This window comes from Helianthus annuus, chromosome 5 (genome assembly GCF_002127325.2).
Source record: "Helianthus annuus cultivar XRQ/B chromosome 5, HanXRQr2.0-SUNRISE, whole genome shotgun sequence".
Classification (NCBI taxonomy): Eukaryota; Viridiplantae; Streptophyta; class Magnoliopsida; order Asterales; family Asteraceae; genus Helianthus; species Helianthus annuus.
The window spans coordinates 10,010,387-10,028,567 of NC_035437.2; the positions used below are offsets into that span (position 1 = coordinate 10,010,387).

General features: G+C 37.8%; 1 protein-coding gene and 1 long non-coding RNA gene across 4 annotated transcripts; both read left to right on the forward strand.

Moving 5' to 3' along the window:
• The first annotated feature begins 280 nt into the window (after positions 1-280).
• LOC110939938 lies at positions 281-11,530 on the forward strand. 3 transcript variants are annotated; one of them, XR_002592622.2, is made up of 8 exons: positions 281-599; positions 677-940; positions 1,034-1,151; positions 1,228-1,292; positions 1,370-1,487; positions 10,362-10,516; positions 10,604-10,744; positions 10,997-11,530. It is a non-coding gene; the product is annotated as an uncharacterized LOC110939938 (long non-coding RNA). The 3 variants fall into 3 exon arrangements; XR_002592621.2 differs by having other exon boundaries at positions 11,015-11,524; XR_002592623.2 differs by lacking the exon at positions 10,362-10,516 and having other exon boundaries at positions 11,015-11,525.
• A 4,539-nt stretch (positions 11,531-16,069) lies between these two features.
• Positions 16,070-16,765, forward strand: LOC110942632. The gene has a single exon (XM_022184407.1). The coding sequence runs from the start codon at positions 16,070-16,072 to the stop codon at positions 16,763-16,765; it is 696 nt and encodes a 231-aa protein (XP_022040099.1).
• The last annotated feature ends 1,416 nt before the right edge of the window (positions 16,766-18,181 follow it).

Here is an 18,181-nt window from a genome sequence, read left to right on the forward strand (position 1 = left end):
CCGTCGGATCATGCTGAGATTTAATCTCAGCCGTTTAAACTACCAAAATAACCGCTCTAATGGCGGTTTCCGGAGGTTATGGTCGGTTTTTGCAACTGGTGGTTACCTCCGCCTTTTGCTGCTCCACTATCTCCACGACTCAACTACCTAAAATATTACCTTTAACCGTTTTGGGTACTACAAATTCTAATGTTCCCATTAAATATAACTGCCTACTAAATGCATATTAGCCCTTGCATTGACCTGAGATGAAATTTTGAACGTAATAATCCAAGGAATGCCTTCTGGAAGGAGAGGTTGAAGACAGTTTTTTTCTTCCCACGTCTCTGAGCAGTTATGGTGTGTCCCCTGTATATTACCTACCAAGTCCCAACACCCCCTGCTACCTCATTTCTCCCAAACTTTTCTCTCATGGCGTCCTTCTTATTCTTCCCAAGCTACAATGGCATCAAAACCTAATCAACAATTTCCATATTTTTTCTATATCGGATGAAGACATCATGATGGACTCCAATTCTACTTACACTGTAGACTCCGGTCAAGATTTCGCCGCCCTTCTTATGTCTCCAGAATATTCATTGCCGTTAATCACGCCGCCGGTAATATCACTTACGTTTCTATGCCTACCTTCTTTTGTCATTGCTTATATTATATGATCTTGTCTTTTGTGTTTCAGTTAGGGCTAAATGCGTCGGCCTTTGGACCGTGCGACTCCATCTACCGTTTTTTGTGGCTTTTTGTTAACCCTAATAGAAGGCACAAGATATTATCTTGATAAATTTCTTAGCGCTTAATAGCCTATGCCAATGATGACTGAAGAGATGCCATTGCCATCTCCCAACACACCCCAGGCTTTCAGTTTCCTAATAAAGATGTGGAACCAGGCTCCAAGTCTGATTCTTCTTCATGGTCATCTTTGTTTGATTCAGATGAAGAATGGGTATGTGCACATGGTTATTTGACAAAAAAAAATTGTTTATTTTTGTCTCTGTTTTGATTATGCAATTAATGAATGTCAATTGTTGATTTGCAGGACATGGTATCAAATATTGCAGAGAACATGAGCAACTGGAGTCACTTTCATGGGTTTTAATATTACTAATATAATTGTTGTAATGTGCTCATGACAAAATGTCCAAGGCACTTATGAGGTTAGTTATAACACATTGAACATGTTTTAATCACATAATTTTGTTGACGACTGAATTTATATTTGATTGTGTACAGTCACTCCTGGCGCTGAAAGTATTCTTGGAAATATGAAAAGGGTTGACAATAACATGTACCCTGAGGTAAATCAATCCTTCATGTAATAAAAAAAATCTGAACCGTTGTATTTGGGATAATGAATTTCTATATTTACACACAGACATTACACTGTATGTTTGTTGTTATTGCTTGCCCCACCATTAAAAGATACAATTGCAAAAATTCATGTGTTGGAACCTAATTCGTTGGGGGAAGCTACTTGAAGCCATTAACACAAGGTTTGTAAGTTTTTTATTATTATATTAGTTTTTAATTTGTTACCTTTTTTAGTATGATGTCCTTAGCATTGAATTGCTACAACCAATTGCCTAATTTTATTGGTAGGTGTTGGTGCACTTGTGTCTGTACTTTGTCTGTATTCGGTCTGATATAAACGATGTCCTGATTTGTATTGTAAGTTGACCAAGTCAACCATCCTCCGGTTTGACTTGGACAACAGTTGAAAGATGTTCTGATCGAAGGATAGCCTCGAAGGATACACCTGATCCTTCGAGGTGATCGAAAGATATGGTTCGACCATGGTTCGACCATTAGACCTCGAAGGATGATCCTTCGAGGTCCACGCTGATCTTTCGTGTAACATGTGGTCGACAGATGATCCTTCGGACCATCTGTCGAATCCTTCGAGCAGACCTGCTGAGCTGGGTATATATACCCATGCATGTGTTGAGAGTTCTGGAGTTCTGCCATTTGCACCGAGAGATAGAGAGTGTTGAGAGCATTCTGTCCAGAACTCACACACACACACACTTGAGAGTTTACATGTTAGATTTGTAAACATTGAGCTTGTAACCGAACCCTCATTGCATTAATACGACTAGTGTTAATCGGTGAATCTTTGTGTGTTTGTTTCTCTACTTGCTACTAACTCGGTTTGCTTGCTAGCTTGGATTCCGCACTCGCTAGTAGGTTTGTATAACAAGGTTTAGGTTCGTCATCCTCCGCGAAAAAGGGACCTACAAGTGGTATCAGAGCCTCGCTCTTTACCTTGTTTAAAACCGGGTTTGTTCAAGTGTTTGGTGTGTTTGGACACTTGGTTTAGCACCCGTTTTTGGTGGTTTTCTTGCTTGTTGAAACTGAAAAACGGTTCCTAAACCTTCGGGAGTGTTCAAGGTTGGGTTGGGTAACTTGAAAACTTGTTTTTGAGTGTTTTGGTGAATTCCGGCAAATATTCCGGTTAAGGTTCCGGTCACCGGTTTCTGGGTTAAGTTTTCCTTTTTGGGTAAATTATCTTTGAAAATCTTGGTTGGTGGGAAAGTTGTCAGCCTGCCATACCATTCTGCCGAAAGTTGACTTACCTACCCATCACCTTTTCACCAACCCGTCACATCTGTGTCAGTGTGTCAGTGCACATTCGAAAGATATCCTTCGACTTCGAAAGATATCCTTCGACATCGAAAGACCATCCTTCGATCAGTGACAGCTCGATAGATAAACATCTTTCGAGTAGTCCCTCGAAGTTCGAAATATATCTTTCGATCAGGGAATCTTTTCGAAAGATAGTTGTTTTATCTCGAAAGATAAGGATCTTTCAAGTGTGAATCTTTCGAGATTTTGAGTCTTTCGAAGCCAGTGCTCGAAAGTCAACAGTGATCCTTCGAACACTGTTGATCATTCGAACAAGTGTGATCCTTCGGAAGTTAGCTATTCGAAAGATAAGTGTCCGAAAGATAGGGATTTGACTCGAAAGATAAGGATCTTTCAAAAGGGAATCCTTCGAGTTCTTGAATCTTTCGAGATCATTGTTCGAGAGTCAACAGTAATCCTTCGAGTACTGCTGATCCTTCGAACAAGATTATATCTTTCGATTGTGATCTGTTTATTGTTAACAACTTTCTGTGATTGCAGATCTTTCGACCAGGAACCTTCGGTTGTGTGATCTCTCGGATTATTCACTTAGAATTTATTTTTCTTGTCAAAGATGAATCCGAGTTGGTGGAATCCTGCTCCAGATAGTGGTAAATATACAAGTTCAGGAGTTACTCCTTCATGGTGGGGTACACCGGCTCCTGATAGTGGAAAATACACGTGTACAAGTCTATCACCATCATGGGCCGAATCTCCAGTATCTACATCTTCACAAGCAAATGCTTTACCATCAAATCAATGGGCATTAGTAACGGGTCAAACTCCGAGTGTACAAAGTATCTTATTAAGCGAAAGCGAAACAGGAAGTTTGAATCGACCCCCAAAACTGATGAGTTTGAATGAATATCCAGGATGGGCTGAGAGGTTTAAAACATATGTTCTTGGTCAAAATACGGAACTGTGGATACGTTTCACCACAGATTTCGATCAAGCCATAGAGGTTGCTGCTTCAGAGACTGCGTCATTTGCTGATCTTCCCGAAGATAAAAAGAAAACGTATGATCTGGAAAAGAAAGCATACGCCATTCTCACCCAGGCTTTGAGCAAGGATATTTATCACCAGTTTGTCAGCTTCAAGACAACTAAGAAGTTGTGGGACGGGTTGAAAACAAGAGGAGTAGGGAATGAAGCAACACGTCAGCTGCGTCATGACCTACTCAAGAAAGAATTTGACAGCTTCGCTTGCATGGATAAGGAGTCTCTGGGAGACATGACAAGTCGTTTCTATCACCTGCTTACTGAGTTGAACAATTTTGGAGTTACAACAACTCAAGCAGAGGTGGTGAAGAAGTTTGCTGATGCCTTACCTCCTCAATGGAGTAGTTTCTTGGAAATTCTTAAGTATAACGGAGCGTTGAGAACTACAACTTTTAACGACTTCGTGCAGCTTTTGGAAAACAAGGATCAGGAGGAAACCTTGAAGGCGAAGAGAGTTCCATTGCCACAGAATCCAGAAGTGTATTATGGAACTTCCAGCTCTTCGTCTGCAAGAACTGGTTCACATGCTCCAATTCAAACGGCGTTTGTCACAAGTACAGATTGTTTTGGCAATCCAATACAAGTTCCTGTTAAGCCGCCTCCCACCACAGACATATTTGGAAATCCAATCCAACCACCTCCTCCTCCGCCTCCTGCTCAACAACAACGTGCATGTTATGGAGGAACATCATCTGCTGGTCAACAATCAAAGCCAAATACAGTACAGCTCGACACTTCAAGCTTCTCAAAAGTCAGTGTAGAAGTAGCCAAGGAACACATGGAGCTACTTAACACTATAGTGAGCGCGTACTGTGGATTGATAGAAGGTCAGATTGGCAACATTAATCTGACACAGGAAGACTATCGGCAGATAGATAAAGAAGAGATGGACTTGATGGATATCAAGTGGGCCTTTGCTAGTGCTGTGAGAAGAGCAAAGGATTGGATGGAAAGTACTGGCAGAACCAGCTTGGAAAGTAAGAGAGACACCAAGTATGGGTTCGATAAACAAGCAGTAAGGTGCTTCAACTGTGGTGAACGGGGTCACTTCAAGAGGGAATGTGCAAAGCCAGCACAGCATGGAAACCAGAACCCCTTCAGAAACCAGGGCAACCAGCAGAACCAGAACAGGAATAATGAACGTACATTAGTGCCTGTCAACAATCAAGACAACCGGGCACTTGTAGTTCAGATGGATGAAGGTTGCGACTGGACAATCCAGTTTGGTGGTGATGCTCCTAATGGTACAGCTTGCTTTGCTCAAGTTGTGAAGAATGTAGTTAACACCAGTGGTGGAGAATCTTCCGCCAGTGGTAGTGAATCTTCTGAAGATGAAGACTCTTCTGAGTACAGCAGGAGTGTTGATGAAGATTCTTCTGGGTCAGGCGATGAGAATATGGGTGAGACATCTGGTGTCTCAGTTGATGCTGATATTGATGAACTTTTGGAAGAAGCTGCAGCAGAAACTCAAAGAAGATCTGTTCTGATGGATCAAGCTGCTTGTACTTCGTCTTCTCTCCATTCAGCCTTTATGGCTAATGTCGACAGTTCTTCAAGTCAGGTATGTGTCGATGAACCCATTGCTGTAAACTGTGATAACTGTGATAGCTTGCAGGCTAAATGTGCTGAGTTTGAGGCAAACATGTCTGAGTTGCAAGCCAAACATGATGCTTTACAAGCTAGTTTGTTTGACTTGCAAGACAAACATGATTCCTTGAATGCTGAGTGGTGTGCATTGCAAAGCAAACACGAGGCTTTGCAAGAAAAATATGATGTGACATTCATCCACAATCAGAAGTTGACTGTGGATCTTTCAAAATGCACAGAAGCCAATATGTTTTATGAAAACCATGAAAAGGAATTTAAGTCAATGATTGAGACATTAAAGAAAGACAAAACTGAATTGACTAAAATGGTTTCCAGAAAACAAACGGACATTAATTTGTACATCTCACGTCTTGAGGCAATGCAAAAAGAAATGGTCTGTGTAAAAACGGAAAGTGAGGCAATCCAACTCAAGCTAGACAGCTATTTGAGCTCTAGCTACGTGTTGGATCACATCATTGACGTTCAGAAAGAAAAACGGGATGTCACATGCATAGGATACAAAAAATGTCCACCACCAGTCAGACACAATTATGATGCCATGCCTGATGAGGAGGATAGAGTGTTCTTCGAACCATCTGTTCCTCTTGATGTGAAGGAGTTTGCAGCAGGACTCGGATACCAGAAAGAAGTATCCTCAGATTCGGATGTGTCAGCAGATACATCTGTAACTGCTGAACAGAAACAGGATCCTCCAGTTGAGGTTGAGGATGCTGATTCTTCAGATGATGAATCTGATGATGCTGCTCCAGCAAAGTCTGATGCGGTAGTCAAAAATGAGGACATACCTCTTGAGAATCACATTCTATGTGATCCCCCTGTCACACCCGCTAAGACTGTTGCAACTGAGTCCTCGTCTGAGAAGGAGTCGGAGAGTGTGACCTTGCTGTACACTTTGGTTGGTGATGATAAAATTTACTCAGACAAAGATTTTCCTATTAAGAACGTTAATCAATCCTTAATCGATAAAGTCTTTGAAAATTCGACAAGTAAGTTTTTGGGGAAGAAAGGACCACATGTTACAGTTACACAGTGTCCTCCAATCCCAAAGGCTGAAGTTCGAAAGCAATTTGGCAACAAGAAATTGCCAACAGTGCCAACACAGCAAAATCACACCAAACCCAAAGGTAAAGCACCGGCTCAAGTCCAGAAGAAGCCGAATCAAAAGAAGAAGAAAAATGTTAACTTTGTGAAATCGACGGGAACGGACAAAATTGAAACGTTTGAAAATAAATCTAACTTAGATTTTGTCAAGAAAGCTACTGTTTTGAAAAGGAATGAACAAAACAGCTCAAAGCCTAGTACCTCGAGTTCACAAGGTTCAACATCATCAGCTAAGAGAACACATGATTCTTCGAGGTATGTTGAACGAAGATCATGTTTTGAGTGTGGAACCATTGGGCATATAATTCGAAATTGCCCTTACCTTCATAAGCAAAAAGGGAAGGTTGATGATCCCCGTGACAAGACTGACCGTAAGCCATCTACTTCCACAAAACAAGATCCCCGACTTGTAAAAGAAAGGGAGAAGAAGCAGAAACGCCAACAGGTCAAAAGGATTGAAAAAGCAATTAAAACCGATGTGGTTCAAAAACAATCTGTTTCTGTAAAATCAACAAATTCAAAAACTTCAAACTGTAATGAAGTTAAAATTTTAAAGAATGACACTGATAAAACAAAACAGACATGGAAACCTAAATCGGTTACTGAATCAGGGGGACCATCACAATTTACAAACCATCAAAGACAAGAAGTTATTGTCATTGATGAAAATGGAAGACCCAAGACCACAATGGCTTGGGTCCCCCTCTCCAACTAATCTCTGAATGAGTGTGCAGGAAGTTCCAGGAGGAACTATTGATAGTCTTAGGATTGTTGATAGTGGAATGTCCTTGCACAAGTCAGGCGACAGAAGAAATTGTTGCCTTTGATGGAGAGAGAGGAATGAAAAGAAAATGTGGCTGAATGAAGTTGCAAAATTCGACCATATGAAGAACGTGCCGAAAACTTGGTCATTCTGGTTTTGATCGGGTCCACAGGAACGAATGAAGTGAAATGTGTGTCGATGCCTTGGCGTGGATTGAACATCCGCACACCATTTCTGAAAGAGAAAGTCAAAGACCTTCGCTGGTGAAATGTGGAAGACCAGCCGGACCCGGAGGTTTATGAGCTTATTGCTGTCAAGAGACTTTTCAGTAGTTGCAAATTCGACTTTGAAGTCCACACCGGGTGGATATCCAGTTGGGAGAGTGCTTAGATTCCTTGCAATGCACGGAACAGTTGCAGGATACGCCTTTAAATTCTTAATCTCTCCTATACTTGTCGATATTTTAGCTGCTTTGTGAATTGTTATTATCTCGTACAGCACTCTTTGACCTGACACGTTGATCTCGGATATCACCTCACACGTGATTGTTTCAATATGAAACTCATCGATGTTGTTAAGGTCCACACCGATGACCAACGTGCCGACTTATTTACCAAAGCTTTTGACAAATCAAGATTTGACTTTTTATTATTGGTAAACGGCATTAAGGTCAAGCAAGAGTAAAACCAACATCGGAAAATCATTTTTGTAAATACCTTTGTGTTTTTAAATTTATCTTAGTTTGTTGATTTTAGGGGGAGTATATCCAAAAATCTGAAAATCCAAAAACATCGAAAAATTCAAAAACACAAAAACAATAGAAAAACAAAAATGAGTTTCCTGGCGAGCAAAAGAGAAAATGATAGTACATCAGTGGTCTATCCAAACCTCTTTAAACCTTAAATGCAAAACGATAAGCAGCTCTATATAAGATGTATCGGTAGGCTCACAATCATTTTAAAGTGTGCAGGGTGATATAAATCTTAATCGACTGAAGATCAGGTGGGAACCATTCATTGGCATATGGTCTTAGTACCGAAATTTCGTTTGATAGATTGCCGAGGTTCTGAGATATTCGGTCTTTATGCTGCTTATCATCTGGGTATCATGGTTGTATCTTTTACCGAAAAATAACGGGGACGCAAGTCTAGATCTTCCATGATACTATACATACGTGTACATATTGCATACTGCATTCGACCTCAATAAGTGATAAACAATCACATGTCCAAATCAAATAAGTGATAAAATATCACATTTATCCGGGTGTCAAGTTCGTCTCTCTGCTGTACGGAAGTACTGACCTGTTCACGGACTTGCACCTGTGCCCTCATGCATACGAAAATCAAGTTCCTCATCAATAAGTGATTATATCACAAAGGACTTGTTTTCAAATCAAAATAAGTGAGTATCTCACAATTTATACGGTCAAACAGATGATAATCGGTATACTCACCGGTAAGATGAACACTCGTGCATACCTTGATACGGGAATGTGTCGTGATGTGGATGAACACCGGTCGGTAAGTATAAATCATACCTTAACGTATCCCCTCGCCATGATTACATCTGATAAGTTGAGCTTAAGTGGACAACAATACCGATAATTGTTATAGGATGCTTATCTTAATATTAACTAACTGAACAACAAGAGTGTTTTGGCATGACCGTACACTGATATGATTCTCTTACCCTCGAAACTCGCAAAAAGAATGTTTGTATATATTTATTTATTTACTGCTTAACTTTTATTGTTTTTCTTTTAAACAGTTTCGTCGTTTGGTGCATGTCAGCACGACATTAGCGGTGATGTCGTTTGATAACACTCAAAGGATTTTAAATCGTTATCTTTTAATTTCAAAAGCACGCCTAAAATCCGTGTTTTAATATAAACTTTATAAAAGCCAAAAAGATTTTATTTCTGCTTTATTTTCGATCGTACGATGTTGGAGCTCAAGTCTTCGTTACCTGAAACCTGACTGAAAACCGAACTGACTAAATCTTCATAAACGGTCAAAATTTGCAGATTTTGAAAGTTAGAATTTAAAATTGATAAATTTATTAAACTTTCAAACTGTCGGACGGTGTTTGATTTTGACATGGTCACTCGTGTGTCATTTGTTTATACTATTCCAAGCAGTTGTTCTCATTACGCGTTTAGATTTCTTGCATGTGCAGATTCTAAAGGCTAGGAGAACATGGTCGATGACAAGCCTTGGAATGAAGACACGACGAGAAGGCGCTCAAAAGATGAAGATGATCGAGTTGCCGCTGGCCATCATCAACACCACAAGGATCTCACTTCATAAAGATAAAGTCTTTTCACGAGCATAACTCAAGGGGGAGCTTATGTTAAGGGGGAGTTTGTCAACACACTTCCTACATGATACGGGTAGTTTGTTGATACACTCTCTACTTTCAAGACGTGAAGACTTTGAAGATCCTCCGACATTGAAGACATGATAGGACATCAGAGTCTTGAAGACTTGAAGACCAAAGACCGTCGAAGTTCAAGACGAGTCTACACTTTTAGAAGAACAAGACAAAGATTAGAGATCAAAGACAAAGCTACAGCCAAGGGGGAGTTTGTTGGTGCACTTGTGTCTGTACTTTGTCTGTATTCGGTCTGATATAAACGATGTCCTGATTTGTATTGTAAGTTGACCAAGTCAACCATCCTCCGGTTTGACTTGGACAACAGTTGAAAGATGTTCTGATCGAAGGATAGCCTCGAAGGATACACCTGATCCTTCGAGGTGATCGAAAGATATGGTTCGACCATGGTTCGACCATTAGACCTCGAAGGATGATCCTTCGAGGTCCACGCTGATCTTTCGTGTAACATGTGGTCGACAGATGATCCTTCGGACCATCTGTCGAATCCTTCGAGCAGACCTGCTGAGCTGGGTATATATACCCATGCATGTGTTGAGAGTTCTGGAGTTCTGCCATTTGCACCGAGAGATAGAGAGTGTTGAGAGCATTCTGTCCAGAACTCACACACACACACACTTGAGAGTTTACATGTTAGATTTGTAAACATTGAGCTTGTAACCGAACCCTCATTGCATTAATACGACTAGTGTTAATCGGTGAATCTTTGTGTGTTTGTTTCTCTACTTGCTACTAACTCGGTTTGCTTGCTAGCTTGGATTCCGCACTCGCTAGTAGGTTTGTATAACAAGGTTTAGGTTCGTCATCCTCCGCGAAAAAGGGACCTACAAGGGACCTTAGCATTGAATTGCTACAACCAATTGCCTAATTTTATTGGTAGGTCCTGCACGTGTCCTGTTGAGGGTGGTGTAAATCGAAGCGATTGGTGTCGAAAGTAAAAAGTTATGTCTTCCTCCAGTCAAACAAGATGAATTTGAAGATTTTATAAATTAAAAATGAGCTTTGGGTGACCTTCAATCCTTCATCCTATTTTAGGTACAATATCTGCATTGTTGTTTTTCTTTCTATAGTTATCTGCTTGACTTTAAATTTGAATTAGTTTCTTTTTTTCTTTTACTTTAGCAAGGAGTGTATTATACTTTGGATCATTGGGAACAAATTTTAGGGGTTTGCTCATGTCGTTGGCTGGGAAGTCTGGTATTGAATTCCAAGAGTTTGTTGAGGTGTCAAACCCTCTTCAATAGATGGGTTGGAAATCTAGAAGTAAGATTTTCATTCTCTTAATTCAGTTTAGTCTATTATATATCTTCTATGACATTCATATTTTAGACCCTGTAAGATGTGTCAAGATGAGAGGGTTGAGTGGGTTGGGTAATGGGTCAAAATATGTCGTTTTTATTATGGGCCGTAACAGGCTGGTTCAGGACACGTGAACACTTTTCTGGACATTTTTATTGTTTTTTTAGATTAATGTTACTTATGATTAAGAAGCTAAGATGAAAAGTTATGGTTCAGATTTTACGTTTGATTCAGATGATCTTGGTGAACATAAGGAAGAGTTAAGTTTAAGGGATTGATATGTTTGGACATAAGGAAGAGCTACCAGGAACGGATATGGAAATTGGCGATTCCCCATAACTACAAAGAGAGATGCAGAGAGTCTGGACTACAAAAAAACTGCTTGATATGAGTTTCTCACCTCTTAAATTTTGTCGAGTTGGGTTGTATTTGATCTTAAAAGTGTCAATTAAACAAATTAGCCTAAACGTATCAAGTAAAAGAAAAGCTCAAATGGGTTGAAAGTGAAACTATTTTTTAATGTGTAGTTGCATACAACCTCTTTAAACAATTTTTTTTGAAGATTGATGTTGTATTATTTCAATACAATTTATTTAATCATAAGTTACGCGTTTCATTATTTGTAACTTTTTATTCAATGGACGACAAACAAGTGTTAGCAGGTCGATCCAACTGGCCTAATCTGTTTTAACAGGTATTCAAACTTTATTGTACATTTTCTTTGTATATGTTAGTTGTATAATGTAATTAATGTGTTGAGAATGAGTTTTTGTGGTTTGAAAAGAAGAAAATGATAAGTTAGATGGTTGTAACTTTTTCGAAAAGGAGATGGAAAAGAAGAAAAGGAGAATCAATCCCAAACACCCTTAACATACATTATCTTTGTTTGTGTTAGCGTAACCCGTCCACCGGACGGGTATTAAACTAGTTTGATTGGTTTAAAACTAGTGGGCCCCACATGAATTCTTCAACTTTGGCGTTACCACCGGTTACCACCATGGAGCCCAAGCTATGGCGCCCCCCCTCTTCACTTGGAGGGTGTGGTGATGGAGCCCATATAGACGCTATACATGGTGAGGTGGCGGGGATGGAACCCCCGCACCCTCCAGCCTAACGCTAGATATAAGTGAGGAGTGAGGACTACAAAATGAAGCCTATTTTAAAATGCGGTTTGTGTAGGTTATCTTTGAGTTAAATTATTTATTTTTGTATTGTTAGTAAAAAGTTGACTAAACTTAAATACACTATTAAATGACTATAAAATATGTGGTCGAGGGACTAACTATATAACATTAACTAGCATCTACGTTATGGTGTAGGTGGACCGTAGTTAATAAATTCATTTTACAAATCGTACCCTATTTAAGAGTCTGTTTTGACTATAATGGTCTCTCTAATATGGTAGAGAACGCCATTGCAACCTTTTAGTAACAAGATAATGTTACCCAATGTTGTAAAAATCGCGCCTAGACAGTGACTAGTTGCTAATCGTCGACTTGTTGCCTGGGTTTGGCCAAATCGGTCGGTCTAGGTGCTCAAAGTCAAAATAGGTCAAAATTGGTCCGAAGTTTCTCAAAACCGAACCTAGTCAGTCCAAATTAGGTCAAAATTGGACCAAATCAATCAAGTAGAACAAGTTCTTAGCTTATTTCAAACCAAAATCGAAGCAGTTTTGAGCCGAATTTTGGGGCTAGGGTTTGTGTTTTATGTCTGGTGCGTGAAGGAGGGAAAAAGGAGTGTATATTGAACGAAGGTGGGAATTAGGGTTACATGTTTAGATAATTTAACATTTAACCCAACGTCCTCACTACATCGTCACTATGTTATATTTGGTACCCAAACTTATAAATCTATACATAAAAAAGCATAGTACTAATGCCCCCCCCCCTCTATATATAATTATGTTTTCTTATTATGTTTTATGAATCTTACTATGATTTATATGTTACACATTTTTTATATTTGTTTTATAAATCGTACATTTTTTATTATGTTACACTTTATTTATATGATACATATAATTTTTTTACTATGTTACAATTTTTTATATAGGTCATTTTCAAATAGCAATGGACTTTTGGAAGCGTGTTTGTGACACTTCCACATCATTCTGGAGCGTGGGGCTTATCGAAATGCGAATTAAATTTTCGGGAAATACAGAGAAATGCGTAGAAAAGTTACCGCCTTCAACACTATCGTCAACAACTTGGTCAATCAGCGATAAATCGTGCTAAGGCAAAAAAACAAAGGCGTGGGATCGTGTTCGAGTCAAGCTGATCTCGAATCGAAAATGGATAAACTTGACGAGCGTATCGTCGTATTGTTATCCCTCAAACAACATATAACCGATGCCATCGATCTTATGGTGCTTTCGATGAAACTTGAGGATATGGACGATGCCGACAAAAAAATACCTAACCACAACAAAAAAAAAACATGATTCGTCAACGATTTCGTTCACAAATGAATTAGTTTTTATTTTAATGTATTTTGTATTCTAGTACTTTATTTTTAGTGTATTTTTATTCTAGTAGTTGATTTTTTTTATTTAGGACTTTTATCTTAATGTATTTTTATTTTATCACTTTATGTTTAATGTATTTTTTAATTTAGAATTTATGTTTTTAATGTATTTTTATTATTTCTTTGAATATTTTGTTATATTAATTTAGTTTTTTAAGTAAATTAATTATTATTACATTATAAAGAAGCAACTTTTTTGTGCATTAGGAGTTGTACCCCAAGTTTAGACAGTTTTTCAAAAAAAAAAAAAAAAAAAACTTGATTTTTCACTTTTAACTCAAACGTTTCATATTTTGTATTTTAACCCCTTTTAATTTTTTTTTTTACTTTTAACCCAAAGTTTTTCCATCTTTTATAATTTAACACAACACTTTATTATTTACAACTTTGGTCCCCCATACTTTTTATCTTTCGCAGGTTTTTCGTTTTATGTTTCGTTCTAAATTTTGCGAGTTAACATGTTATAGCGTGCATGTGAGGTTCAACGTTTTTTGCTCTATTTTTCCATATTTGACAGACCCGTCGCAACGCGTCCATTTTTTACCTTTTGAAAAGTTTGCCGCAACGGGCGGGTCCTAGATCGACTAAGTTATTATTTTCTACGTTTTACGTTTCTGGTTAATTTCTTCGCATTAACACACTGTAACGGGTGTGCGTGGTTTAACGATTTTAGTCTGCTTTTCGTTCACTGTAAATTTTACCATTTTATCTATTTTATTTTTACGATGTTTAGAATCGATGTCGTTGTGGCATTGGTGCTACTTGGCACGGTTTTTCGAACTTTTAAACCTATTAAATTTTTTACTAATATTTTGTTTCGGTTACCCCTATACTTCATTTACTTAAAAACTATTTTCTACGTGCATATTTTATGTACAGGTATGTATAAATATGATTTGTTCTACATTCTGACGTAAACTTTTTTTTATAGACGAGTCAGGTCAAATATAATACGTTTTCGTTTAAAGAAACCATTTTTACGTGCATATTTTTATGTATGTTTTGGTATAAATTCAAGTTGTTCTACGTTTCTGTAACACCCCGAAAACGGGTTTGGTAATCAAACCACGTTAATACTAAAAGACGGTAAAGTACCGTTAGTGGTAAAAGTAACCCGTTGAATATTAAGATTTTAAATATATAAACCTAATATTATTCCATATATAAGTTTGCAAGTGTTTTGTGCATCATCATTTATACTTTGTGCTTTGAGAGTTTTTCAAAAAAAAAAAAAAAAACTGGATTTTTTTTACTTTTAACCCAAGATTTTTACCTTTTTTCAATTTTAACCCTACATAATTTGTTTTTTTAACTTCAACCCAAAACTTTACATTATTTGCAATTTAACTTCACAACTTTTGTCACTTATACTTTTTATCTTTAGCAGATTTTGGTTTTACGTATAGGTCTAATTTTTTCGAGTTAATACGACGCAACGTGCATCTGTGGTTCAATGTTTTTACATCTATTTTTCCATGTTTGACAGGTTCGTCGCAACACGCATATCCTAGGTCGAGTCAGTGTTGGTGGTCGATGATGGTTGTGTGAAATTATACTATTTGACGTTGTTTTACGCCCCGCCGCAATGCGTAGTGTGCTTTGGGGGGTTTTCAAAGAAAAATGGTTATGCATATGGTTGTCGTAACGTTGGCTTTGGGGGTTTTCCAAAAAAAATTTGATTTTTTTAACTTTTCACCCAAAAGTATTTCATAAATTACTTTTAACCCAAAACTATTTGTTTTTTTTTTTTTTTTTTTACTTTTAACCCAAAACATTTTATCTTTTGCAATCTATCCTCATAACTTTTTATTTTCATCTTTGATCCTTTATAGTTTTATTTTTCCGCAAATTTTTCGCTTTATGCTTGGTTCTAAATTTTGTGACGTAACACATCGCAACGTGAGTCTTTGGTTTAACATTATTACATTTCGTTCTAAATTTTGCGAGTTAACACGATAGCATGCTTGTGTGGGTGAACGTTTTTACATCGTCTATTTTTTCCCGTTTGATAGGTTTAACATAACGTGCTGGTCCTAGATCGACTTAATTATAACTAAAGTATCCCCGCCGCATTACGACGGGTCGTAATCCTAGTTAAATAAAAGTTGTATAAAGGCTTTTAAGGAATTAAGTTTATAGAAAGCCCGAGTTAACGGGACTAAAATAAACTAAGTCATAAATTTCCTCGAACCCATTAAGTTAACTAGTAATATTTAACCCACTTTATATAAAGAAGTAAATAAATGTGTAATAATTAAAAAATAATTGAGGTAGGGTAATGTGGGGTGAAAGATGTGTGAAACCATAGGAGATGTTAGCAAAAGAAAGTGAAGAAAAAATGAGAGGTGACGTGACCCTGACAGTTACTCGTGACATTAGAGACAATCATTTGGTACCGGTACCGAATTATTTTCGTTATCAAATCGGTAACCACTTTTCGGTGTTTTCGGTACTGATATTTTACAGAAATTTTCCTTTAAATACCGGTATTTTCGATACCAAATATTACCGATACTTACGATACCAGTACCAATCTCATCTTTACCTAAGAGTCATGTGAAGTCAAAGGGTAGTAGGAGATGAACCAAATTTAACATATTATTACATTTTAATTCATTTTATTACCAACTATTTCCATAGTTTTTAACAATCTCTTGTCTCAAACTGATCTACACTTCCACCAATGTTCCTCCATTATATTATAAATATCTTACAATTCGTACATTCAAAACGCTCCCTCCCACAACTATCTTGTGAACCTAAAAAATGACGCAACAAGATTCCCAACCTCAACCTGAACCTCCACCCAACGATCTCAAATTCAAGTGCCAGACACTCGCCGACGACGACGATCCTCCAGAAATCACCGTACTCGATTACGCACCGGAATCCTTCTGGCTCTCAAAAGACGCTGAATTCGACTGGTTCGATCGCAACGCCTTCTTAAACCGAAACGAATCAATCAAAGGAAACTCTAATCCGATCGTGAATCCGATCATAACTCCGAGTCCGTCGAACACAACTGCAAGTTCATTACAGATATCGGCGTTTTTGAAATCGAACGCAGCGCAGAAGAAGACGATTTACGTCGATTCGAAACGGAGAAACTGTAAACTTGCGAATATTTTGTTGTTTCCGAAACGATCGGATTCTATTGGTAAAGAGCCGGTTGAACCGTCGTCTCCGAAGGTGTCGTGTCTCGGTAGAGTTAGATCGAAGAGTTGTCATCGGCGCCGGAAGTTGAATAGACCGGCCGGTGAACCGGAAAAACCGGTTCGAGTGCAGAAAACCGGATTTATATCTTGTTTACGGTTGTTATTCGGATCTGGTTGTTATGGCGGTAGAAAAAGTAACAGATTAGTGACGGAAGTTAACGGAGCGTCGGAATATTCGAGAAGAAAGAATGTGACCGGTGATATGTTTAACGGGGAACCGGAAGTGACGATTGACCGCCGGTTTTAGGGGATGTGACTCGGTTGACGATGGGAGAGCTGGTTGAGTTGTTGAGTTAACTGATGGTCAACGGCCTGGTCAAGGTCGACGTGGCGTGGGTTTGTTAGGCTGGGGCCCACACTTGATAGTCGGCTAATGTGGCATGGTGAAATGTGCGAGCTGTAAAAGGTAAAAGTAAAACCGCCGGTTTTTACGGGTTATTTTCTTTTCTATTCTATTTAACGCCTTTATATTCTGTTGGGATGGTTGCATTGATTTCGATGGTGTTTATAGGTAGTGTGAGTAGGTTGAGATGGTATTTGAAGCATGATTTTTGAAATGTGTATATTATATTTATATTTATATTTATATTTATATTTATATTTATATTTATATTTATATTTATATTTATATTTAGAGGCCGGTTAACGTACAAAATCCTTTAACGTATATTACGTACGTGATTCAGAATCAACATGTGAAATTGGGTTTATAACGTGCGACTTCCATTTGTTTTTTTTTTTTCACATGCGATTTCCTTTTATTTAACAACATGCGATTTGCAGTTCATTACTCACGTGAGATTTCATTTTTTATAACATAACGTGTGATTTCCAGTTTATTACTCATTTACTCACATGCGATTTTCACTTTTTGTAAACACAACATGCGATTTACCATCGCGTACGTAATGTATGTTAAGGCATATTGTACGATATACTTTTTCTTTATATTTATACCTTCTGAAATGAGTATTTAAATAAATTTAAACGAAATGATAAAAATGTAAAAGAAGTGACTTTTATGTATCGGCGGACCAAAGAATTATATTCTGAGAATGCGAATGAGGGATTCAACCAAACTTTCAAGGGATGCTATCGGGTTTTTTGTCTATAAAATATACTATTTTTTTAAGAGGACGCCAACCCACCAACCATTTCACTTGGGTCCTCCCCTGCCTTACGGGGTCTAGAGGCAACTTTTTGAGACTAGTATAGATCTCATCTTTATAAACTCTATCAATAGCTTTTAACGATAAACGTATAATATAGTTGTTAATATAATTTTACTTGCAATAGATTTACAACTTGTATGGAAATTATATATTTGTACTTATTTCGGGCTCAGTAAAAGTAAAAGATATCAAGCTATCTTTAGTTATACAGGCATTTATTAACTTTACATTTATATGAAAGTATATAGCTGTAGCCCAATTTGAAACTAGGCCTTTCCCTCTAAATATAGTTGTTAATATAATTTTACTTGCAATAGATTTACTAGTTATATGGAAATTATATATCTGTACTCATTTCGGGTTCACTAAAAGATATCAAGCTATCTTTAGTTATATAGGCATTGTTAACTTTACATTTATATGAAAATATAAATATGTAGGCCGGTTTGAAACTAGGCCCTCCCCTCTAGGTATATGCCTCTACCAACTGG